Source organism: Ceratotherium simum, chromosome Y (genome assembly GCF_057802395.1).
Source record: "Ceratotherium simum simum isolate JZ-2026a chromosome Y, ASM5780239v1, whole genome shotgun sequence".
In the NCBI taxonomy this organism is placed as follows: Eukaryota; Metazoa; Chordata; class Mammalia; order Perissodactyla; family Rhinocerotidae; genus Ceratotherium; species Ceratotherium simum.
Window position 1 is genome coordinate 5,173,804 of NC_141941.1, and position 26,428 is coordinate 5,200,231.

At 41.6% G+C, this 26,428-nt stretch overlaps 1 protein-coding gene across 1 annotated transcript in view; it reads left to right on the forward strand.

The window, feature by feature from the left end:
- LOC147911623 (steryl-sulfatase-like) overlaps positions 1-26,428 on the forward strand; it is a 106,674-nt gene that overhangs the window by 62,398 nt on the left and 17,848 nt on the right. The window contains exons 7-8 of the mRNA XM_087427917.1: positions 2,643-2,780; positions 19,414-19,573. Coding sequence (XP_087284043.1) covers positions 2,643-2,780; positions 19,414-19,573 — 298 coding nt within the window. The remainder of the gene's footprint in view (positions 1-2,642; positions 2,781-19,413; positions 19,574-26,428) is intronic.

The window sequence follows — 26,428 nt, forward strand, 5'->3', positions numbered from 1 at the left end:
AATAAAGCTGCTGTAAACATCCGTGTGCAGGTTTTTTGTGTCCATAGAAGTTATCGTGGAAACCACATTTTTTCAAAAGGCACTTCTTCACAGGATTATTATTATTTTCTTCATGCTAGGATACTTCTAAATATATGAAAGGTGAATTTCATTTGAAATGGAGGTGCATAGTCGCGTGTGCTTTTGCAAAATACTAATTACAACACAAAGAAGTAAAACTCTCAATACTCTACTCTCTGCCCAGTCTGTATTATTTTATTTAGAAATTGTCATATGAGCCAAAAGGGGCATTTTTCCTTCATAGTATAAGCGGGGGTTATATCACCTTATCACTTCTTCCTAAGTCTACTCATTAAACTACTTACCATTTTCAAAGGGATAAGTCTTAAATGAGTGTCAGAGCCGAATAACCCCAAGCCCAAGTGCACAGGTGGTTTGCCTAGCTGGACCAATAACACCATAATAAATGTCTGCCTGATAATGATTTATCATAGGAGACAAACTGCTGAAATGGCCCTCGTGCATCTTATTCCTTGGTTCTGAGTATGACATTCATGTATATAATGTGGCTTCTAGGAATGTTTATTATTTGAGTTAAAAAATTGAGAAAGATTGAACGTACTCTAGCCTGTGGCATTTGCAATCAAATAGCAAAAATATGTCTTGTAACAAACGACTTGTGTCTTGCTTTTGCATCAGAAATCATCTCTGCCACCTCTGTGGAGAGTTGACTCTGCAGTCCTTCTCTCCCTTTTCTGGGCCAAGTCGGTGAGGGTGCACCTGCAGGGCAGAGGGCCTGTCTCCACTGGGGCGTGACCTACCTGCTGGAGAGCATGTATCCATATTCGGTTGTTATTTCTGCTGCAAGTGATACCTGGCATCCTTGTAGAATTCCAGTTGATGCAAAATTCAGTTCCCATGTCGAGACTAATGATGCCACACCCACAGCCAGAGGATGTGAAAAGGTTTGTTGGCCACATAATGAGGCTCGCTGGGGAGAACAGGGTAGCTTCTAAGCTGGTGTGGAAGAAGCTTAAGAGAGATGGGCAAGGAGACTGATTCAGCTTTCATGGTAGGTAGGAGTTGGGGATTTGGATGAGGATTCCTGCATGCCGGCAGGAGCTTGCCTAGTTTGAATCTCCCATAGGCACTGGAGGAGAGAGCACCCAGGCTGTCTTATCAGCTTGGGGGGCACATGTGGAAGAGGGAAAGGTGAGGCCTAAAATCTCTTAGCAATGAAACATCAAAACATGGAGTCACACCTGTTAATACTCTCAAGTATAACTGCGTGCATTAACTTAGTAAATTAAACTAGCAGTATTTCGAGTACATAGATCTCTGTGGAAATTATAAATTGTATACCTCTGGTTTGACTATCATTTTCTTCTGATTTGAGAACTGGTGATAGCTTCCTAATCAGAGTCCGTGTTTCAGCCATTTCTCCAATCTTCCACTAGCTTCTATTTTTTTTTCTCATGGAAAATTTTAAGCATAAGCAGAAATAGACAGAAAAGTACAGTAAACTCCCATATGCCTTTGATCCACCTTTAATGGTTACGAACTCATGCCTAACCTTGTTTAATCTCTACCCCACACACACTTCCGTTTTTCATGTATTAATTTGAAGAAGACAGCAGCCATCGTATTGTTTCATCCGTGGGTATTTCAGTAGGTGTCTCTAATTTTTTTTCCCTTAACGTCTTTTTTTACTGCTCTGATTCTCATTGAGCCTGTCCACTTAACTACACAGGGTTTGAGAGTCTGGGTTTTGGAATCAAATTTAACTCTTACTTTCTGGCTCTCCCACTTGCTATGTGGCCTTGAGTTGGTTGCTGATCTTTTCAGACCATTGTTGCTCCCATCTGTAAAATGGAGCCAGTGCTATTTACCCATAGGTTTTAGTGTAGTGTAAACAAGAGAACGTGTGATAAAGTCCTTTGCACATAGAGGGGGCTCAGCAGATGGTAGCGGTTATTCTTATGTTGATATTGTTATTATTTTGAAGTGTTGTTTTTTGGGGGTAGTAATCAATGATAGTTTTGGGGAAGGAAGGTGAGGACAAGAAAAGGAAAGTATGAGGACTATTGATACTCAAGATGGACAGTTTTAGACTTGGGTATCTACTGTAAGTGTTAAAAGAGGACGTTCATCATAAAATATTTGTAGACATATTTGTTCATGGAAGAGGAACATTGATGGTTTGTTTTTTTTCCATTCAAGAAGTAAAAATAGTCGACTTCATAACCTTAAGACTATGGCCAGCTGGTGACTGCAACAATTTGGCTTCTCTCTTTTGACACCTTCCTCCAAGTGGCTCATAATCCATGAGCCTGATGCTTCTAGAGTAGTTTAGCAGATCTCTCTACAGAATCACTCCATGATGCCTAGAGTTTCAAGTGATGCTTATAGGTGACACTTAATTCAGTGACTGAATCTTCTTGTCTTCGCCAAGAACCCTGCCACAGTTAGTCCTCCTGATTACGTTGCATCTCCTGTTGGGATCAGCATGGGAGAGCTCCAGTGTACCAGAGCATCTCCTTCCCACCTTGAGAAATTAACGGACAAGTTGATGAGAGCAAATAATCTCCCTTTCTTTTGTAAAGATTGAACTGTTTTAAAATTGAGTATTTTCTCTCCTTCAGGGCAGATCTTGAATGTTCTAGATGAGTTGAGACTGGCTAATAACACCCTCATCTACTTCTCATCGGACCAAGGAGCACATGTGGAGGAAGTGACCACCAAAGGAGAAGTCCATGGAGGGAGCAACGGAATCTACAAAGGTGAGAAATGCTGATGTTGATAAGCTCTGTCCTCCTGGCTCATCTGGGTCACCTTCTCCTTGATCTTAGAGCTTTGGCATTGTCCCTCTGCCTCTTGTAATATACAGAGCTTCATTGTGCCACAGGCACTGAACAGTCAGATGGCCACAGTGGCCATTTCTCGTATGGTCCCCACAGAAATTCAAAGCACACATTCTAGGTCAAGACATTAGAATGAGGGTGTTTTCACCCAAAGGTAAATACAGCCCCATATTGTATAGCTGATTAAAACAAGAACCCCTCTCTCACCTGTGTGTTAGTTTTCTATTGCTGCTGTAACAAATTAACACAAACTTCCTGGCTTAAAGCAGCACCAATTTATGAACTTACAGTTCTGGAGGTCAGAAATCTGAAATGGGTCTACTGGTCTAAAATCAAGGTGACAGCTGGACTGCATTCCTTCTGGAGGTTCTGGGAGAAAATCTGTTTCCTTGCCTTTTCCAGCTTCTAGAAACCACCCACATTCCTTGGCTCATGACCTCTTCTTCCATCTTTACTTTTTTTTTTTTTTTGAGGAAGATTGGTCCTGAGCTAAGGTATGTTGCCAATCTTCCTCCTTTTTCCCTTTGTTCTCCCCAAGGCCCCAGTAGATACTTGTATGTCATAGTTGTACATCCTTCTAGTTGCTCTATGTGGGATGCCACCTCAGCATGGCTTGATGAGTGGGGCATCGGTCTGTGCCCGGGATCTGAACTGGCAAACCCCGGGCCGCAAAAGTGGAGTGCACAAACTTAACTGCTATGCTGCCCTTCTTTCATCTTTAAAGCCAACAATGCAGTGTCATCAAACCTCCCTCTCTCTCTGACCTTTGCTTCCATAATCCCATCTCCTTCACTTACTCTGACTCTCTTGCCTTGGATTTTAAGAACCATTGTGATTATATTGGACTCACTCGGATAATCCCAATTTTCCCAATTCAAGACCCTTAACTTAATCACATCTGCAAAGGCCCTTTTGCCATGGAAGGTAACAGTTTCTGGGGGATGAGGATGTGGACATCTTTGAGAGGCCATTATTCTTCCTACCTCAACCTGCAATAGCATTTTGAGCTGATACTTCATTCTTGATGCAGCATCAGCTAAGTCACCACTGTGGTGGATCAGGCATCACGCTAGTCCTTGAGGATCTTACATAAGACCCAGCTACTGAGCCCAAGTTACTTATACAGTGTACGCTCTGCAAATGCAAGACATACGTATCTAATTATAATAAAATGTGGCCTGTTTCACAAAGACTTAGATGAGATGCCTAAAATGGCATATCAATGCTAAGGGTTAATACACCTACCTGAATCTGCAGTGGGTGTGAGTTGAACGTACCACAGGAAAGGATGAGTAGAAGTGACCGTGCAAAGAAGTGAAGTGTGGTGTCCCAGACAGTGGGGGGCACCTGAATAAGACAGGAAGATGCACAAGACATAGAAAAGCACGTGACCATCAAATTTTGCTGGCTTAAAGCGATAAAGTGCTTTCACGCTCTTTCATTATTTATTCTCTCGTGTGGATGTTTCAGAGATTCCCAGGGACTCTGGAAATCAGAGTTTACCTCCAAAGATATGAAAGGATAATATATGGAATGCTTTCATCTATTAATTGGTTTAGCAATGTTGATTGAGCTGTGTATCTGGCACTGGGACAGAGGCAAAAATAAATGCAAAATATAGTCTCTGCCCTGAAGGAAGATTAGCTGGTGGTTAATTGGGTGGGTGGGTGGTGGTGAGAAGCCTAGGGAGCCCCATGCGGTTTAATAGGGCATCAACATTTGTTTGTACAAGATGCTAGTAGTGCACGCAGCAAGGAGGGCCTCACTCAGCTGAGGGGGCCCAAGAAATGTTTCCAAAGGAAGCAAGGCTGGGAAGGAGTTAGGCACAGTGTGTGCTCAGTCTCTTGTTCTCCTTGTAGCTCTTTCCGTCCTCCCAACCACTCATCCTCTTTAGTAGTGCTGGCCATGAGGAGAAGCAGCAAATGGCTTGTTCTGCAGACTGCAAGGAGTTGAGTAATGCCGAGTCACACCATGCCTGAGGCAAAGAGATGGAGAAAAGGTAGTCTGTTATCCCTCCCAGTGGTGGCATGTAGCCTATGAAACTTTATACTTCAAAAATATTATGTGCATATCTGGGATCCTATTAAATTCTAAGCACCTTGGGGCAGGGACCATTTCTTAGACCTTTGGTTGCCTGGAGTCTAGGAGGAAAGGATTCCTGTTCACTGCTGGTCTGGACAACCTAGGAGGAAAGGATTCCTGTTCACTGCTGGTCTGGACAACCTAGGAGGAAAGGATTCCTGTTCACTGCTGCTCTGGACAACCTAGGAGGAAAGGATTCCTGTTCGCTGCTGGTCTGGACAACCTAGGAGGAAAAGATTCCTGTTCACTGCTAGTCTGGACAACCTTCATAGGATTTTCATACTGCTTCCTTCCTTTGCATCCCATTGTTATCTCACCACTGCAGGACACAGGAATGATATTTAATGTGGGTTAAATGAATGAACTGGTATGTTTAATGTGAACGGGATTAACCCTACTAGGCTGCTACTCTTTCAGCCAGCCCTGTTCTATTTGCAGCCTTATTTTTCAGCAATAAGAAGTGAAAACTTGTATTCCTGTATATTAAGACTAGCTGTTTCCGTTGTATTTCCATGAGGTTATGGCCTGTGTGGAGAGAGTTGTTTTTATTTTCTTTTATAGATGACAGCGTCTCTAAACATGGAGTTACAGACTGCATTTCATGCACTGGTTCACCCATTTATTCCTTCGCCCGCGGAAAGCCTGTTGGGTTCCCAAGTAGCTTAGTGGCTGCCGATGAGACACGTACATAAATCACAGTAATGGAAGTGGTTAGAAAGTAACACGTTATTTAAGAAAGTTACATCTACAAGGCTAGGGAGCCTCAGTTCTGGGAGAGATGACCGGATGACCGCTGGCTGATGAATCTGAAGAAGGCTGAGGGCCAGGAGGAAGTGGCGCTGGCATTTGCCTTTGATAGCTGACTCTTGGGAGACATAGGTGGTATGGGTGGGAAAGAGAGTGTCCAGGGTCCTGAATGATGGTTGGGAACCGGGGTTATCATACAATCCTAAACGTATGGCAATAGCTGCTCCATGATATTTTTTCAGAAACGTATTGGATGTGTTAGAAATGTTTTGTTTGACTGCTGGAAATACTACCAATGTATGACACTGTATTAATAGCTCAGCCACTACTCTATTGCGAAGCATTATCCCTGTGTCACATTTAGTTGAAATCAAGTTCACAGTGAAACATTGTTAAAATGCAATGCACTAAAAGAAAGATGCAGTTTCCTTCAGCTGTGGGAAATGACCAAAGACCTCTAAATGTCAAGACATCTTGTTTTCTAAAGCTGTGGACACAAACATACTCCTATGGTTTATGCAAACACAGAGGAATCACGCTATTTAAACTCCCTGATCAAAAGAGCATTTTTTTCTGAACAATAATGATGTCTACTCTCAATCAAAACCCTTCCAAAAGATCTCTACTGTTTGAGCCAGTGATTCTACTTTATTTCCCAATCAAATCTGTTTCACTAGTGAAATCTATGGGCTAGCTTGATAGAATGGCTACAATTAAATCATCTTTCCACAGAATTCAACAGGTTATTCCTTTTAATTGTAGGAACATTAGATCCCTGCTGTGGTTTGCATTTAATAAATACTAATTTAATATTATAGGGGTGGCGGAATGGTGACACCCCAAATTGTTTCTCTTACTTTTTCGTAATGAAATGTGTTTGCAACGTTAGATTTAGATATGGATTAGATTTAGATATGGATAAATTTATATTTAGATATGATAAATTGTATCTTTGTCAAAAGGCTCCAGCATAAAAAGAAATTGGGAGATAGAGGGAGGGTCCAATGTGCACTTTGAATATAACTCGAGTCAAATTTCAGCAATCTTGGCAATGTCTTTCATATAATAGTTCCTGAAATATTTACTTCTGAGAACCTTCTAAAATAAATTTCCTTCTTCTGTCCACATGTTCTGAATGATTGTGTCAATCTAGTAAAACCATTTTACCAAGTCATAATCCATGTTTCCATTTAAGACCTAAGGAAGCCTTGTCTCCATTGGAGCTTCTAGTTAATTTGACAGTGTTCCCATACTGCATTATTAGGATTTTCATTGAGAGCAAGATCAATAAATAAATAACAACGACAAAAATCCCATCCCCTTTACGTTAGCCTGTGACCACTTACAGCTGTTAAATGTTAAACTCCCATCAGGGCTGTTGAATGTTGAAAATGTCCACATTGCTACTTTGGGATGCGGGAATAGGAACCCCTGCTTTAATCTAACAGAGGATTTATAATTTCCTTACAACCCTCAACTATCTCTAGGAAACTCAGGTTATGGCTCTCAGTTTGTGTAACTGCACCATCGGCAGGGATGGGGTCCATTTAGATCAGTTAGGTGGGTGAGTCTTGAGAAGACTCTTTATTCTGCACTCTTACCTGTGTCAGGGCATCGTTGAATAGGAGATCAGGACAATTGTCCTACCAATTGCAGTTTTCTTATCAAAGGAGCAGGGGTCACCAGCTTCCCTTGATGACTAAGTCAGGGTTTTAAGCCCTGGGGCTATCTTTGCAGAGATGGTGGGGAGGAATTTATGGAAGCTCCCTCTCAACTTGATTGCCAGCTCCTCCTCCTCTGACCTACCTCTCAAAGTTGGAGACCTCCAGGGCTCTGTCCTGGGCCCCTCCCTTCTTTATCTACACACTCACCTTTGTGATCTCATCCAAACCCATGACCTCAACTAGCATTTGAGTGCTGGTAACGCCCATGCCCAGCCCTGACCCTTCCTTGGAACCCCAAACTCCTCTGTCCAGTTGCCCACATGACATGGGATATGGATACTCAGTGGGCACATCCTATTTAACAGATGCGTTCTAGGGATTTTACTTCCCAAGCCCACATGTCACCCGACCTCACTAATCTCATTTAACTGCACCACTCTTCACTCAGTGACTCAACCCCCACAGCTGGAGTTCTTTGACTCCCTAAAGCCTATTTCTTTGACTCCCCCCCAAGCCCCATATTCCAACAGCATGTCCTATAAGCTTTATCTTCTAAGTATACCTGACTCTGAGCCACTTTTTCATGTCTGTCAATTGTGGCCTCTTCCTGGCCACCATCACCTCAAACTCATCTCCCAATGGGTTTCTTTGTGGTTTCTTTTGCTTCTTCTTTGTTGTCTGCAATTCATTCTCCATCCAGGCACCTGGATGAACTTTAATAAACATACTCTCAATGTACTGTATGGGTTTCCTAAGGCTGCTAACAAAGTACCATAAACTGGGTGCCTTAGAAACAATAGAAAGTTATTCTCTCTCTCAGTCTGGAGACCATAAGTCTGAAATCAAAGGTTAGCAGGACCATGCTCCCCACAAAGACTCTAGCGGAGGATCCTTCCTTACCTCCCTCAGCTTCTGGTGGTTTCCAGCAATCCTTGGCATTCCTTGGCTTGTAGATGCACTAGTCCAATCTCTGCCTCCTTCTTCACATGGCTTTTCTTCCTTTCTCAAAACACTCTAGTATATTCCCAGCTGCTGAGAGTAAATGTGAAGTCGGCATCCTAGCTGTACACGGTCATGTCGTGACCCAGCTCTGGTTCATTTTCTTCCTTTCTTTCTGGGTCCCCCGACACCTTAATCTTGTTTCCATCTTGGGACCTTTCCATGGGCGGCTCCTTCTGTTGGAGAGCTCATCCCGTGATCTTTGCATGGATTTGATCCTTCAATCACATGTTGCCCCTCTGAGATCTCCATGGACCACCAAATCAGAAGTTCTTCTCCCACCTCCTCACCACCAGTACTTATCATGCCACCTTATTTAACCCCTTGCACATCTGGTATTTTACCTGTTTATTAATTTATTTGCTCATAGTCTGTCTGCCCTATTATGATGTAAGTCCCGTGGGAGCAGGGATCTGGGCTGCCTTATTCGCCACTCTATCCCTGTGCCCAAAATAACGTTCAGTAAATACTTGCTGAATGACTAGTGAACACTTCCCAGATTTCTCTCCCTTCTGCTCCTGGTACTCGACCTGAGGATTTCCGTCCGCCCTTTTGCCTAAAAGATCCTCCCTTAGCTGGGGCCAGAAAGACTTCCCTAAGATTTCCTTATAGTAGAGTTTAGAGTTTTCTGCCTCTTCCTCATAGCGGAAAATTTCCTGTAGTCTTGGGAGGGAACAGTTAAACTCCGAGTTCTGGCTTCATTTCCATTCCACTCCCAAGTCAAGGTCACCCTGGGGGAGGCTCTCTCCCCACCTCCCTTTGGCTCTGCCTAAAGGCAAGTAATAAATGTCAATGGAATGGATAAATTAACTCCATAGACGGTGTCTGCAGAAGGATGGGAGGAGTGGAAATCTTATTTTCCTGAGTGTTCAAGAATGTAGGCTTTCTCCACGTGCAGGCAAATGCTTTCAGAATTCCCTGATGCCCGCATCGAAGACACTGCAGCTTCCTGCATTTCTCCTTTACCTTACGTGCAAATTCCAAAAGCAAGTGATTGGCTTGAGTCCATATTGCTTCTGAGTTGCTTCTTACAGTCACTGAATTTGACATCTCTTTCTCTCATGCAATAGCACAGCTTTCAGAGACCAATTGATACTTTTGTTAGAAAAAAAAAAAATAACAGCAAGAAGCTCTGGTAGTTTATTAGAAGTTGGTTATGTTCAGGTTCTATCTTCAGATTTTGGCAAACGTTGTTATCAGCTTCTCAAGAGTGGACGAAGCTGCCCCGTCTTTCTAGTATCTGTGTTATGTATTCCAGGAGGCTTTTTCACCTTTGAAACAAGCCTACCTGTTATCTTCATTTATCAGTTCACTCATTCAGTTAAACTTGACTGACATGCATTCATGTATTGACTGTATACAGTCGGCCAGTCATGGGGCTAGCCTCTAGGGCATAAAGGCAAAGAATACAGGATCCCTGACCTCTTGTAGCTTACATTCTGTTTGTTGAGATGACTGTCAAACGAGATCATTTCAGAATAATGAACTGGTAAGGGAGCTGTTACTGGTAAATAAGGGTTAGAGGTAGTTAACCCAACCTGGGAGTGCGGACAACCTCCTGGGAGGAGCCGACCTTTTGCAGACTGATGTTTTGAAGTGTTGGCTAGGAGAGGAAAGGTGGGAAGTGTATTCTCAGCAGGAGCAAGATGCTCATGGTGGGCAAGAAAGCAGCTCCGTATTGCTAGAGATGAAACTATAAACAAAGGGGATCAGCTGATGCAGCTGGTACGGTGCCCTACATCCAAGTCAATTTGTCCACTAGGAATGAATATATATAATCTTGGCCATTTGGGTAGTACTTAAAACTGGAGGTGAAGAACATTGCCCAAAGCCAGTATATGGAAAGGGTACAGGAGTGGGAATACAGATAAATTGAGGAATAACTGTATATCAGTTCCCTCCTCTTTAGAATTGGAATAATAGGATTGTTATTATAGGAATGTCATAGAAGATTGTTGTAATGGTGAAAAAGTCAATATGTAAAGTGTTTGTAAGTGCACGTAGGAAGGGCAAGCTATCCCTATTACCCACTAGAGTGTAAGATCTATGATAGCAGATGTGTTATTATACCCACCTCTGTATCCCCAGAACCGAGAACAGTGCCTGACATTTTAAGAAATACTTTCTGACTGAATACATAAAAGAAAAGGATACTTGAGCTTGGGTTTGAAGGACAAATAGTTTAACTAGATGAAGAAGGGAATGGAAAAGCATGGTTGCATTGGTAAATCTGTCGGTACTGGCAATTGATTGGATATTGGGTTTGGGGGAAAGGAAGCATCAAAGATGTCTCTCATTGTTTTGGCTTGCATGATTGGGTAGGTAGAGGTTCCCTTTAGGAGTTAGGACTCATGGGCAGAGACCTAGATTGGGTTGGCATGTGGGGAGATGTATGAGATCATTTGGTATAAGAAGAGAAGAGGGTCAAGGACCAAGCCTTGAGAAACTCTAACAAAAGGTGCGATGGAAGATGATCTAACCAAGAAGATATTGAGAGTGATTGGGGAAATGAGGAGAAAATAGAAGATTCAGGGAAGAGCGTGGTCAGTAGAAATGAATGCTGCTTAAAAGTCAAGTAAGATGAGGACTCAAAGACTCCATAGTATTTATTACACATGTGATGCTAATAAGTACATTTTCAATGGAGAGGGAGGGGCACAGGCCAGACAGATGGAAGGGTAGAGGAAGGTGAGAATTTCTCAAATACTTTTGAGAAATTTGTCTATGCAGGGATGCAGGCTATAAAAGGAGAATCTTTGTAGTGAGAAAGATTGGAATATATTTAATTCTCTTGAGTAAACTTTTATAGAGAGACCATTAAGACACAAGGGACAATTGAGAATGTCAAATTGCTGAGAAGATCTAGATTTATAAAGAACACATAGATATTTTCATTGAGGGCTGGGGTCTTACTGGAGAGGTGTGAATACATGTCACAGGTTCTATGGAATTCAGTGCTTTGGCAAGAATGTGATGGAAATGGTGTGTTATGTGATCTGAGCAGGTAGTTGGGACCAGATAGGATAAAATCAGCAAATATCTCTAAATTGAAGTGCCATTTGGAATGATGGGGACTGTCCACTTAAGCAGAGAATCAAACTACTGAATGATCACAGTGCCTTGACAGAATGATTTGATTGCATTGGTTTCATTTGGCAAATCATGACCGTGATACCACAAAGTTAAATATTACAGCATTGGGGAAGGCATATCAGAAGGCAAGGGGTTGTGGTTGGATGATAGGATGTTTGGATTACTCACTTGAGGCGGGGAAGATGGAAGTGACGTGGTCTAGTGTGGTCTGTGGGAGAGGGAAGCTGAGGGTGCATGGCGTAAAAGTGTTGGGGAAGTGAGAAGGATGTGGCCACAGTGGATAAATTGAAGTCTGCGAGAGCAGGGAGTTGAGGTATGTCATGCTCATGAACTCATTTTCCTGGATGAAATGGAAGATGAGGCTCTGTTTTGAGAGTAAGAGGATAAGCTGTTTGGTAAGAGTCTGGAGGAGAGAACTTTTGGAATGGAACCGATTAGGGAAATGAAAAATCCTAGCAAAGCTGAGGCACAAGAAGTGGTTGTAAATATGAATTTATAATCACGCTCATGTGTAGGATTGTCTTTTTCCCCCAGCAATACTCTTCTTTGATTAATCCATTATTTCATTCATTTAATAAATATGTTGGACACTATCTATGTGGAAGGTATTACACTGTGGACTTAGTTGATTCAACAGTGAATTAGAGTTTATTTTCAAGTACTCTTAGTCCCATTGGAATGATAAGATGTGCATAGAATTGATTGTCGGACATCCCATAAATGAGGAACTTGAAAAATGCCAAAGAAATGGAAAACAGCAAAACTTTACCTAGAGTGGTGGTCATAGAAGGCTTAATTAAAAAGGAGGGGCATGTTATCCAAGCTTTCAAGGATTTGTACAGATGCTTTGGGGATTGGGGAAAATCCTAGCGGAGCGTACATCAAGACAACAGAACTTTCCAGAAGGCGAGATAAGACGAGCTGTTTACTGAGGCACTTAGGTGAGACTCAGATCAACCAAGGTGTGATGTTGCCAAGGTGGACCAGAGCCAGGACATGCTTAGCTTTACATTCTAGGCTATGTTTTTTAGTTTTTTCATCTTGCAGAAGATTATTAAAAAGGAGTTCAATTAAGTGAAAAACTAAACTGTTATAAGTGACAGCGACATTTCCCCCCTATACTGAAGGAGTCAATATTGTGGAGTAAGGTCAGGGTTGATGCACTCACCCTACCCCAGAATCTAAATTCACTAACTATGGCACGTGGGCCATATCCAGCCCGATGCCTGATTTTGTCGATAAAGTTTTATTGAAATACAGCCACACTCATTTGTTGGTGTCTCGTCCATGCTGCTTGTGAGCTATGACAGCAGAGCTGGGTAGTTGGGAAAGCGACCCACAAAACCTAAAATAGTTACTATCTTGCGCTGTAGAAGGAAAGTTTGCCAATCCCTGACTCAGATGGTTTAGCGGTTTGATGTATTGCTTAAGTAGTCACTCTTAACAGTTCAAACAGTGTCAACTAATTTTGAGGGTGTTCTTCAATTCTTTACCCCTCATTTGAATACCGACATCAGCAGACCATTGTTCTCTATGTAATAGGTTGATAGAACCTGGATAATTTGGTCCTATCTTCCATCTATCATTTGTGAGTTTTAGTCCCTGCAATGAATAAATCAAGGAGAGCGTGAAATCTAGCATCTTGGGCAAGAAAGCATTTAGTGCGAATTTCACTCATCATATGCTTCATTGTGGTTTGCATCAGTCCAGGGAATCAGTGTCATCTGGGCAGGGAGACATGCAAGAGGAGAAAAATGACAAATGGAATATTTCATAAAACTCTATGCCCAGATCAAGCATAAGAATGACTAGCATATGCTCTTGCCATTAAGAGTGATTTGACCTGATGGGCGGCAGCATTTGAAAGCACAAAAATAGAAACCTGGTTTGGAAACAGCTGTTCCTAAGAAGAGTCTCAGAGTAAATTGTAGAAGAGTTTTCTCTGCGCTTGCCTGGAGAGATTAACTCAGCCATCATCGTTCTGTGACTCCCCACCAAGGCAATGTGCCATCGAGATGTTAAAAGTGTGAATTTGACAATTACTCCATCAAATTTTAAATTTAGACTGTGCTTTTTTCTCTGCTCGTACATTTTCAGAAAAAATAATCCAGGTTCCCTATCATGTTTTTCTTTTACCTCTTGCAACACCATTTCCTGCTTTGCTAACCTTATTTCTCCTCTGCAACGCAGCTCAAAGTCTGTTGACTCAGGGCAGGTGATTCCGGGTAAGAGGCATCCTCCTGCTTTTTGTTGGCCCCCCGTCAGATTTATCTGTGGGTATATCTGAGCTATACTTCACGACTTCGAGTTTCTGTGGGGCGAGATCCTTGTTCATCTATCTATGTGTTCCCTGTGGTGTTCTGAGAATTGGTGAAACCTATTTAGTAGCACACATTCTGGAGTTGCACCTGATACCGTCACTTACTTGCTGTGTGATCTTGGCCAAAGTGTTCTCAACTGTGAAATGGGGTCCCTACCTTGCAGAGTGATGGTGAGGAATGAATGAGTGAATATCCGCAATGAGCTTGAACAGTTCCTAGAACGTGGTAACTCCATCATTATTCCTGATCATAGGAAGTCATTGCTTAGTAAATATCTGCCAAGTGAATGAAGCCTCCAGTGCTCACCATTTGAGTTCCTATGAACGTAATTCAGTGACAGTCATAGCAGTTCCTGGGAGAGCAGTATGCTGTACTCTTAAAGCCTGATGGGCACATTTTATGCATGTCCCTTTCCACGGAATATGGAAGGAGGAATAAGACTCAAAGCTACGCCATCTGACAAGCAAGTATATTTGCTCATCAACGCATGCTTGGAAATGTGTGATCATACTTCTTCAAACATGTTCTTCCATAGGCAGAGTGTGCCCGGGTGTGTTTATCATCTGTTAAAAGTTTTACAAATATTTTTTTTACCATTGCTGTTATAAAAACACTCCTTTTACAGCTTTAGAAAATTGCATGAGATTTTGTGTATTGATACATTTCTTTAGTTTCTGAATATAAATTAAGAACTATAAGATGAGAGTCTTAACGATGTTCCACACAGTGGGTTCAGATTTTCCCAATGGAGCATATCCCGAGTATGATAGTTTGTCGTCAGAAAACTAGTTGGTGATGAAAACATACCTGGTGCTGCCACACCTGCGTACAGGCAGTCAGTAGGTAGCTGGGTCTGGGGGCTGCAGATGCAACTGCCCCCCACAGTCCCGTGCCTTCCTTGAGGGTGCTCGAAGCATCTCACCTGAGCAGAGGTAAGCCCCTTCATTGCACCCGTGCAGAGCTGTTCCACCAGGGGGCTATTGGTGGCTTGGAGCTCTCTTGGGGATCTCAAATCTCTAGCAGTGTGTGACATTTCTTGGGTTTCCCTGGGAGTTTTGTTTTGTTTTCAAAGTGGTTGTGCATCGAGCCATGCTCTCATAGACTTTTCTTCCATCACCTGGAGGTCTGGGATATCAGCAAAGTCCCCAGAGCAGAATAGATCCCTGATATTTGAATCATGATATACACACACTCTGGTTGCACCTGTGGATTTCTGTGGCACCCTCTGCTTCACGTGTGTGTGTGTGTGTGTGCACGCGCGAGCATGCACGCTCTGCAGTATTATCTACTTTCAAAACACTATGTATACGTGGATAGGCATTTATATAAATGGTAATAAAGAGGGAAAAACTATTTTGTTTTCTTATGGTGAAATTGAGTCACTCTACCAAACAAAAACAAATATTTCCATTGATAAATTTTTTCAGCTTTCTTGGTAAAATTGACTAATAAAAGTTGTATATATTTAAGGTTTCCATCTTGGTGTTGGGATATACATATACATTGTGACATGATCACAATCAAGCTAATTAACATATTCATCACTTCATGTAGTTACCATTTTCTTTTTTTGTTTGTGGTGAGAACACTTAAGATCTACTGTCTTAGCAAATTTCAAGCATACAATACAGTATTGTTAACCATAGTCACCACACTGCACATTAGATCTCCAGAACTTATTCATCTTGTGTAACTGAAATTTTTTACCCTTTGACCAACATCTCCTCATTTTCCCCTCCCCACAACCCCTGGCAACCACCATTCTACTCTCTGCTTCTATGAGTTTGACTATTGTAGATTCCGTGTGAGATCACGCAGTATTTGTCTTTCTGTATCTAGCTTATTTCACTTAGCATAATGGTCCATCCATGTTGTCACAAACGATAGGATTAACTTCTTTTTAAAGGCTGAATAATATTCCATTGGATGTATAGACCACATTTTCTTTATTCTTCCATTTATGGACATTTAGATTGTTGCTATATCTTGGCTGTTGTGACAAAAGATAAGTGTTAGCTAGGATGTGGAGAAAAAGGAACCCTTGTGCACTGTTGGTGAGAGTGTAAGTTGGTGCAGCAAATATGGAAAACAGTATGGAAGTTCCTCAAAAAATTAAAAATGGAACTACCATGCGAACCAGCAAGGCCACTTCTGGGTATATAGCCAAAGGAAATGAAGTCAGAATCTCAAAGAGGTTTCTGCACCCCTGTGTTCATTGCAGCATGATTCACAATTGCCAAGATTTGGAAACCACTCTCTGATTTTTAACCACCACGCTTCTCACCCACTCTCTTCTGTGGATTTGCAGCCAGGTGTGCCCCTTACGTTCACCTGGTGAGCCCTGGACATTGTCTTTTGCCTTAAAGATGATGTACGTATTAACTCCTGGAGGGAAAAACATTTGTTCAGTGTCACAGTCCTTCTTAATTCTATGGTTCAGATTTGTCGTTGTGAGTTTCTCAATCCAGCCTGCCTATTGCCTCTTCTGGCAATAACACAGACAAGTTGGCATCAATTATCATGCTGCGGAGATCAAGTGGTACTGATGAATTGTTCAAATTCACAGACAAAGCTGGATTATATCTGCACTCCGCCACTTACTAGATGAGTGACCTTCACTACGTAACTCCTCTCAGCCTCAGATGTTGCATGTATTAAATGGAGAGTGATGGTAGCACCCTCATAAGGTAGATATAAGGATGTAATGAGAGGAAATGCAAAGCATGGTCCATCAGATTTTGCATCTATAAAATGGAGAGAGATAGTAGCACCCTCGTGGAGTAAATGTAAAGATTTAATGAGATGAAATGCATATCATAGTCCATGTTACATAGTAGGTGATCAGTTCAATTTAGCCATGAGAAACGATCCTTATACAACCCTGTGATGTAGTTCACATTGTTATCTCTACTTTGACCTAGAGAACGCAGAGCAGTTAGTCAAGTGGGGAAACACATGTATTTGTAGCTCTCTCTGTATCGTCTATATCTCTATCTGTATATGTAGTAAAATTTTTCTTTTGAAATCAGTTTAGATTGACAGAAGAATTACAAGGATAGTAAAGAGAATTCCTGTATTCCCTTCCTCCATCTTCCTCAAATGTTAACTTTCTGCATGACCATGGTGGATTTGTCCAGAAATTAACCTTGGTACATCACTATTAACTGAACTTTAGATTTTCCACTAATGTCTTTTTTCTGTCTCAGGATCCAATTCCCAATGCCACATTGCATCTAGAAGATAAACTTTTACAGGATGCCTTTTCATTCTTTTAGTATTTTGGTCTAATTTCCCATTTATTTATTTTATTCTATTTTAACCAGTAGGGCAATAAGTATATACACTAGCTGTTAATTAAGCTAGCTCCTTTATGTTGTGTTGCAACCACTTATTTCGTTCTTGTTAAATTTAGAGTGAAAATACTGTGAGCTTGATCTAGTAGAAGGATAAGCAGGTAGGAGGGCTGCTTGATCTAGTAGAAGGATGATCAGGTGAACGTTCTATGAGCTTGATCCAGTAGAATTATAAGCAGGTAGAGACGCTGCTTGATCCAGTAGAAGGATAAGCAGGTAGAAATGCTGCTTGATCTAGTAGAAGGATAAGCTGGTGAACATTCTATAAGCTTGATCCAGTAGAAGGATAAGCAGGTGAACTATGAGCTTGATGTAGTAGAAGGATAAGGAGGCAGTAATTCACATGTTGAGATTCTTTCTACAGTTTGCTCTGCTACTGCCAACTTGCATAAACTATGGCAAATTATGTAAACTTCCCATTTCTTGGATGTGATGTCTGTGAAGCAAGCATAATTGTATTTGTCAGATAATTACCTTAAGGTAATGTTGAGAAGGTGAGGTAAGTGGAAGACTTTTAGCTTTCCTAGGAGGCCACCATAGAAACTACAAACGATCATATGAATTTTTATATGAATTGTCCCTCAATGTCGGTGCATATAAACTTATGAGTGCCTGCAGTTTAAAGATCTTGCCTATAAGGGGAATTCAGTCTACAACCATCAGCTACAATTCAGTCTACAATCGCCAGAATTCAGTCTACAATAGTCAGAAACTAGCATTAAGAAATGACAGCTTGCTTCAAGATCCCTTAAACGTCTGTCTGCAGAATTCATTTTTTAATTCTGTCATTTAAATGACATTTATGTCCATTGTGAACTACGCATTATATCTCTGCTATGAATCAAGGTTCTCTTTCCACTTGCTTCATTTATTTGAATGCTTTGTTTTTAATTCTTCATACAATTGTTGGTTGAAAATGTATTTGTGAGTAGCTGAACTTAAACTCTGTCATTCCTCCCAGCCTAACTTCCTGAGGTTATTACTCCTGTGGTGCTCAACTCTATGCTCATCTTATTATAAAATCAAGGGGAGCTGCTTTGGGGGAAACAGTGCATCTGTTTTTCCGTCCATCCGTGTGCTACCTGCATGGCCTCAGAGACTCCAGCCTGGTCTCTCTGAGCCCTAGGCTGACATGTCACTGTCTTGGTCCCCCAAGGTCCATTAGTTACAGGCCTTGGTGAGCATCTTCTGTGATGTGCCTGTTGACATTGTGACCCACTCCCAGCTCACCCCTCCAGCCCCTCCCAATACCCCTTTCTTGCTCTATTGAGTTGTATTCTAATCACCTCCTATGTACAAAGCTCTTTTCCTCAACTAAACAGTAAGAGCTATCCCGATAATAAGATAGTAGCAATGATGACAATGGCCATTTTTGGTGCTCTTCCTCTCTTCTAGGCATTAGACTTGGCACTTGGGATCATAATCCTATGTAATACTCACACCTAATGTGCTGGGAATGTGAGGCACAGAATGGTTGATCCATTTACTTAAGGGCACAGAACTAGTGTTTTCATTTCCTATGGCTGCTGTAACAAATCACCACAAATTTGGTGGCTCAAAACAACAAAAATTGATTATCTTATAGTTCTGGAGTTCAGATGTCCAAAATGGGTCCATTTGGGCTAACATCAAAGTGTCAGTAGAGCTATGTTCCTTTCTGGAGACTCTAGGGGAGAATCTGTTTCTCGGCCTTTTCCAGTGTCTAGAGGCCACCTGCGTTCCTTGGCTTGGGACACCTTTCTCCATCTTCAAAGCCATCAGCATAGCCTCTTCCAGTCTTTCTCTCTGACTATAATCTCTGCTTCTCTGATTCCCATTCTCCTGCCTCCTTCTTTCCCTTTTAAGGATCTGTGTGATTACATTGGACCCACTCAGATAATCCAATATCATCTCCCCTTGTGCCATATAAGGTACCGTATTCCCAGATTTCGGGGGTTTGGACATGGACATTTTGGGGCACCATTATTTTGCCTACCAGAGCTGCTAAAAAGTAGCAATGGAATTTGAACTCCCCGACTCCAAAGTCATTGATTTGAGTCAGATGTTGCTCTGAGATTTGAGTCTCCCTGATTATAAAGTCATCACTTATGACCACCAGGCAATGCTGGCCATGTGTCATGCATAGTAGTGACTATGTCATATGTATTTTTCACCACAACATAGACACTATTACTCATGAAATTCTCATTGAATCCATGTAATTAGATCACTTGTTTCTTCCAAATTGGCCACCCCACACTGAGCGCTGAAAAGACTTACAAATCTCCCTGCGGCCTCTCCTTTGGCATTTTAGGGGGCAAAGCAAACAACTGGGAAGGAGGTATCCGGGTTCCAGGCGTTCTTCGATGGCCAGGAGTGATACAGGCTGGGCTGGAGATTGATGAGCCAACAAGCAACATGGACATATTTCCTACGGTGGCCAAACTCGCGGGGTCACCACTGCCTGAAGACAGGTACTGTGACTCAGAGGTGCTTAGTATGGTCTCATTCTGATTTTGCAGGCAAGTGTGTTCTGGTTTGCCTGCATGATGGCATGCTACCTCCGGCTGGACTTATTATCACTGTCCAGTTATGGGCCTTACTGGTGGATCTGCTGAAGTAAAAACCCCTCTGTCAATCCCGTTATCACCGTGGGAAATAAACTGCCAGGCATGATGTGGATGGATGGCCTTGAACCAAGACTTCCTCTTTTGACACCTGCTGATCCTCTTTCCCATCTGTGCCCATTATCGGCTTACCGAAGGGCAGCTAGGCAAATGCCCCTCTAACCCCCCACATTTTAATCCCATACCTTTCCTTTTGCCCCACTCAGCAACTCTTTTCTGCAGCAGCAAGAAAGGCAGCTGGTTTCCCAGTTAAGGGCGCTATATCCCAGCATGTCTTCTGAATACAAGTCCTAAATGAAATGTCTTTCTCTTAAACTTAAATACAACTTCATATGACATTGCCAATGGTTTCTTCTTAAGTGTTATTACCAATATGAAGAGTTTTAAGTGAAGCACGTTGATTAATAGTTTTCATTAGTTTGGTGGCAGGCCAGGCTAACGTCACACAGGCAGGCTGCAAATCTTGTGTAAATTCAGCTGCCAGCAGAACGAAGAGGAAACAGGAAACCAGAGACTAAAACAACAGCTTGGCTAGAGCTGAGTACACAGATAGGTGCTCACCTCCATTGTTTCCAAGCTTGTTTTACTGTTTATGTTTTTCCTTCTTGTTTTCAAATTTCTGCTTTAGGTATACCTTCCCCCCAGACACACACACATGTACACACAAATGCAAAAGGCAGCAGTGTAGAGTTCAGCCATTCTCAAACTTTGTGGTCTCAAGACCCAGGTACACTCTTCAATGACTGAGGAACCCAAAGATCTTTTGTTTATGGGGGTTATATCAATTAACGTTTCTCATATTAGCAATTACACTTGAAAAACATTTAAAACACAAAAGCACCCAAGCACACATTCCATAGGCTGACAGAGCGATGATGTTATCACTTGCCATGTAGCCACTGGGAAAGTCCACTGTATGCTCCTGAAAAAGTCATAGTCCAAAACGCAAAGAATGGTTCCTATTATTGTGAAAATACTTTTGACCTCGTAGACCTCTTGAAAAAGTCTCAGGGATCCCTGTGGGTCTCTGGACCACACTTTGAGAGTAGCTGGTCCCATGGATAAGAGCAGAGATCGAGAGCTGTACTGCTTGGGCTCAGGTCTTGGCTGGTTAAGCTTTTAACTTACTGGGCCTTGGTTCCTTGTCCAAAAAGTCGATTCAATAAAGCACTGACCTTATGGGGTCGATATGAGGATTAAAAGCATTGGTGCATGTGAAGTGCGGTGTAAAGAATGCATGAATATTTGCCATTTTTGTTTCACCCGCCATATTGAGAGGTCAGATGTACACAAGTACAGTTTTTTCCTCTTCCACATTTAACATTCATCCAGGATCCTAGAATCATAAAATTTGGTGGCTGAAGGGGACTTTTAAGATCTGCTTTAGTCAAATTATTCTTTTTCTGCCTTAGTGACAGACAGAAAACTTGGCAGCAGTAACTCATAAAAGATCTTTTCTTATGTAAAGGCAAAGCTCTCACTCCTTATCTTATCTACTCGTTCGCCTTGGTTCCTACCCTTGGAACAAAGATGAACATTTCCTTAAGTAGCTCATACAGAATGTTCAGGTAATTTCGTTAATTACATTTTTTTCTCATGACTCATAACATTAAAATCATCACTACTCTTCATTTTCACAATATCTTTAAATGGGTTTCCATCCAATTCGAGAAAGATGAGGGAAGGAAGAAGTTCAGAGGCAACGAAGAAAATCCATAAAGGGAAATCTTGCTCCTGGACCTCCTACCCACCCCAGTCTGAGGCTGATGGAGGTCACTCTGTTTTGTTTTTTGTTTTGGTGAGGAAGACTAGCCCTGAGCTAACATCTGATGCCAATCTTCCTCTTTCTGCTGAGGAAGATTGGCCCTGGGCTAACATCCATGCCCATGTTCCTCTACTTTATGTGGGATGCCGCCACAATATGACTTCACAAGTGGCGTGTAGGTGTGCGCCCAGGATCCGAACCTTTGAACCCCAGGCTGCCGAAGCAGAGCACGCACACTTAACCACTGCGCCACCAGGCCGGCCCCAGAGGCCACTCTGTTTTTCTTGTACAAGCCCATTGAAGAAAGAAGGAGCCTTCCTCTTAGGCAGACCCCAATATTTTGTGTGTGAGCCAGTGTCTTCAGTAGAACCCATTCTCAATATTAAAGGGACACTTGTTGGGACTTTGTGACACTTGTTGACCTAAGTTAGCCCAATGATATTGTCTCCAGGTTCAGGTCCAAGGCCCAATAAATACCATCAGCATCCTAAAGACAGCACAGATAAGAAAACAGAAATCTGCTTCCAAGCCCCTTGTGGGAGTAAAGTTATCACACAGTATCTTACTTAAATCATGTTACCAACCAAGTCCAGAAACCATCTTTATGTATCTGCCCTGGAGACTTTGAACATCTAAAGCAATGATTCTCACCCAGAGTGACTATTCCCCCCAGGGGCCATTTATCAAAGTCTGGAGACATTTTTGATTGTCCTGACTCAGGATGCTACTGGCATCTAGTGAGTGGAGGCCAGGGAGGCTGCTAAACAGCCTACAAGGCACAAGACCACAGTCTACAACCAAGAGTGATCCAGCCCAATGTGTCAGTAGTGCTGAGGTTGAGAATTCCGACTTGAAAGCTTGTTATTGCTCGTTTATGGAAAATGTTGTTATAATGTAAAGCCTCATCAACACTTTTCAATAAAAGCATCTGGATAATATCCTCATATCTATATTTATCTACAAATTTGATACACAGATATCTACACTTTAGAAAACATCCTTAGCTCTTTCCCACTAAATTGGTGGAAATCAGCTTTCCCTATTTCTTGCTTGAGCAGTGTTGCATTGACATGTTTCAGGAGAGTAAACTCAGAGGGTTGGATCCAAGCTGTTTGAGGAGCACTTAACGAGGTGCCCTCACTTCTTTCTGCATGTTTTGTCGGAACAAGAGGATTTCCGTTCAGAAGACACCTGGCCTTCAGGTGCAACCTTGTAATTCTCAAGAAGCGTCTTGTGCCTGGTGGATGCCATTTCTGACCAATCAAAGCTTGGTAGGAGGTGAGAAGCCCTTTGATGCAGAGTTTCTACTTAAGTAAAAAGAGCAGTGGTCCAGGGGTACACATAAGAGATTTTCCCTTTGCAGAGTCTCAACACTTCTGTGAGAATAGTTCTCTGATTCGACCCCATGGTGTGCCTATATGAGATTCCTCTCTGTGGTGCATTTTTCCTCCATATATACTTCAGCGATTCATTTGCATTTTGTGGCACAGTTTATCAAAAGAATTTTCGGTGGCCATCACCCCAGGCATATTTAGAAAAATCATTCCCCCTGTGCACCAAATAAGCTGATTCTGGAAATAAATGGGGAGCAACCTTTTTTTTGTGATAGAAAACATAGGCAACAGGGCCTTACATAAAAGAAAAGTATAATAGCTAAATATATTAACTCATTAAAATGAAATACCTTCCTGTCAGTCTCATCTTTGCTTGCAGATAGAATATTTCTGTAGTAACTCTATGACCATGCTCCTTCTTATTGTTGGTAATAAAGGATTGCAAAATGCCATAGTTGGTTAAACTTTTGGAAAACATCTCAATTCTGGCTATAGACTATGCAGCTGGGAGGAAAGGAAAGGGATGCTGACATCCTGAAGAATCAATCACCTCGAAAATCAATCAGTTTTAGAGGTGAAATAGTTGTGTCCTATTCCATAATTAAAATAAAATTAAATTTGATTCCATTTTTTTTTCAAGTTAGGAAAAGAAATCAACATTTTAATGCTCGATATTGCTTTTGTCTAATGAAGATAACAGAAGGGACTTGGTTCTCCCAGTAAATTTTGCTGACGTGTAGCTAGGCAACTACGGAAGACTTCTTCAATAGATCACTACAAATAAAACAGTCAGTGAGCTGTACGTAGTTCACCTCCGTTTTGCAGAATAAAAGGTGGAACTCTTCATGTACCTACAACCACTTATAATAGTTTTTGCTTTATATTCAAATATAGCAGAGTGTTTAATGTTTACGAAAGGAAACATTTTTTTTTAACCTAAAAATGACTTTCGGGATACTTGGGATTCCCTTTAGTTTATTAAAGATCTACCTACTTCCTCCTAAAAATGTTTCCGTTCCTATTACTTTCTACATTGAAAAAAATCACTTTATTTTGAATAACGCATAGGTAAGTCACAAACATTGTGCCCCAAATTAACCACTTTGTCAGTCGCCAAAACCTTCCCTTCTGTGTCCCCCACACAAAAACTTTCCCTACTCCTGTGATCCCTAAATCCATCCCAGAGTTGGCCAGGCAAAGCAGATGGGAAGGACGTGCCAAGTAGAGGGTTCAGAGCTGAGAGAGAGACAGCACATTCATGGAGGAATGTGGTCACCATAGCCCAAAGAAAGTCCCCAAAACACGCTCTTTTCGGTTATGTGAAAGTTGTCCCCAGGCCATCGAATTCAACCTGAAATTCAAAAACGAAGCTGCTTGGAAACGAATTGTGGGTTTTGCTACCCTTGTCACGAGTCAAGAACGCAAAGAGAATATTCTCACTTTCCAAATTAAAAACCATCTCAAATGAAGACGTGTTTCAGAATCAAGCAGACACTACAAAAGAACTCATCTAATTTTCTAACAGTGGCTATCTGTGTAAACTTGCTATGAAAACTTGAATTGGTTTGCAGAAAAGCCCAATTAGATGATTCCCATAGAAAACAGTGATGCTTTGTGTCAACTGAAAGTGCATGGGCCCCTCTCCCACAAATCGTGACGTAATGGAAACATCCCTTACTAGCAATGTCAAGGAAATTGTGCCATCTCTGGCTTATTGCTGTGGTTAACTGTGACTTGCACATGTGGTTTAAAACAATCCCAAGTATTTTGATAGCTTAGACACCATTTAAAATTTTGGCTCAATAGAGTCACTTTCCATTTTTCATGGCAGAAATGATCCTCTTTTTGACAGCCCATATTTCTGCAGCACTGTGAAATGGTGGCTTTCCCTACCTGGGTGATTTATTGCTAGCTTCTAGGAAAGAGCATGTTAGGTATAGGATATAAAAAAAAAAAAGAGATCCATCTCTGCATTTGAAGAAAAAGAAGTTTGCAGAATAGACTTTGCTTCCCTCCTTTAAAAAGCAAACTTAACTGTTTTGCTTTTAAGTAAGAAAAAAAGTTGTGAGACGTGGAGTCTTATTTTTTTAATGGAATCCCCCTCCATGTTATCATGACCCAGTTGAGTTATGAAATACCAATCTGAAGAAACCACTTCAAGCTCCTGTGTTCTTAAATCAAGTGTTGAAGTCTTGTTGGCTTATGATGAAAAATGGCTTCGAGAAATAGAGGTAGAGATTTTGTCCAAAAAACAGAGATTCATTCTTGCTCTGGAGCAGCCATGGAAAGACCCCCTCTCCACTTGGAGGTGGAGGTGGTCCCATCTCTCCAGGTTATTTTTTACCACTGGCGGCTTTTCACGCTCAGATACTCAGACCTGCACACTTGTCCCCCCATCCCTTCCTTTTTTCCCACCCTACTCGGGATCTCATATTCTTAAGGACTGAGTCTTTCTCGAAAGGGATTTGAAAGGAACAAGGCACAAGACCTACCATTTCAGTGTAGAAATCGTGTTTCAGAGAACACACTGATTCTGAATAGAACCGTCTCTCTACCTTGCTTCTTTCTCTTCCTCTCGTGGAGAAGGGGAATGCAGGCTTGGGAAGGGAGCCAAGGCCATTGTTTGTTCTTATTTTTAACTTATGATAATAGAATATTTTCAGTCCTTAGACTTCTGCAGAGCACGTGATTAATAACAAGAGTTGAGGCCAGACAAGTGCTAAGCAACGAGGCTATAATTACATTACGGGGTTTTTAGTGACACCAAAATAAACCGCAAAAAAAATCCTCTTGAGAACACTTACCGAAATTATATAACCAAGTTAAACTTTCAGTTTCTAAATTCCTAATAACAGAGGATGACAGGGATGGAGTGTTTTTAATCAGAGAAAGAAAATCCTCAAGTTAAGTAATCTAACTCTTTCATAGTAGCTCTCTGCCCCTTGTTTCCATGGCAGTGGCCTAATGTATCAATGACTTCAATTCCTCTAGCGGCTGTTAGTGTATGTTTAAATCAAAACAAAATTTGGGGCTTTTTTCTGTTATTTAAACTCCAAATCATCTTCTTTTGCTCATCACCAATTGTAAATAGCTATTGTTTGCCATCTGGAAAGTTCCCCTTCTTGCCCTAGTTTCATACCCAGTAGTAGAAGAGATATATTTGCATTTTGGAACAATCTATTTCCAGATATTTAATACCATCATCATGATTATTTACAAATTAATTCATTCTGACTTAGAAATTCACTTTCATTGGAGTCTATCCAATCCAAGTTGCCCTATGCTATATATTAACTTTTTTTTTAACCCAAATTGTCAGGCATTCTTATTTTCAATAGAGCTATAGTTCATAATTAAAGCTTCCCCTTTGCCAAGGCAGTAGGCAGAAGATTGGGCTTAGGAAAAGCAGTGGGGAGAGCAGTTGAGAGCATGGATGTCCAAGCAGCTGGGTTTCAATCCCGCCAGCTCTTACTAGTCACATGACCTTTGATAAGTCACTTATGCTTTCTGGCCTCCGTTTCCTCATTTCATCATCATAGGAAGATAATGGTCCCAACCCATGGTGCTGCTTGGAGGATTAAATGAGTTCATACGTGAGCAGAG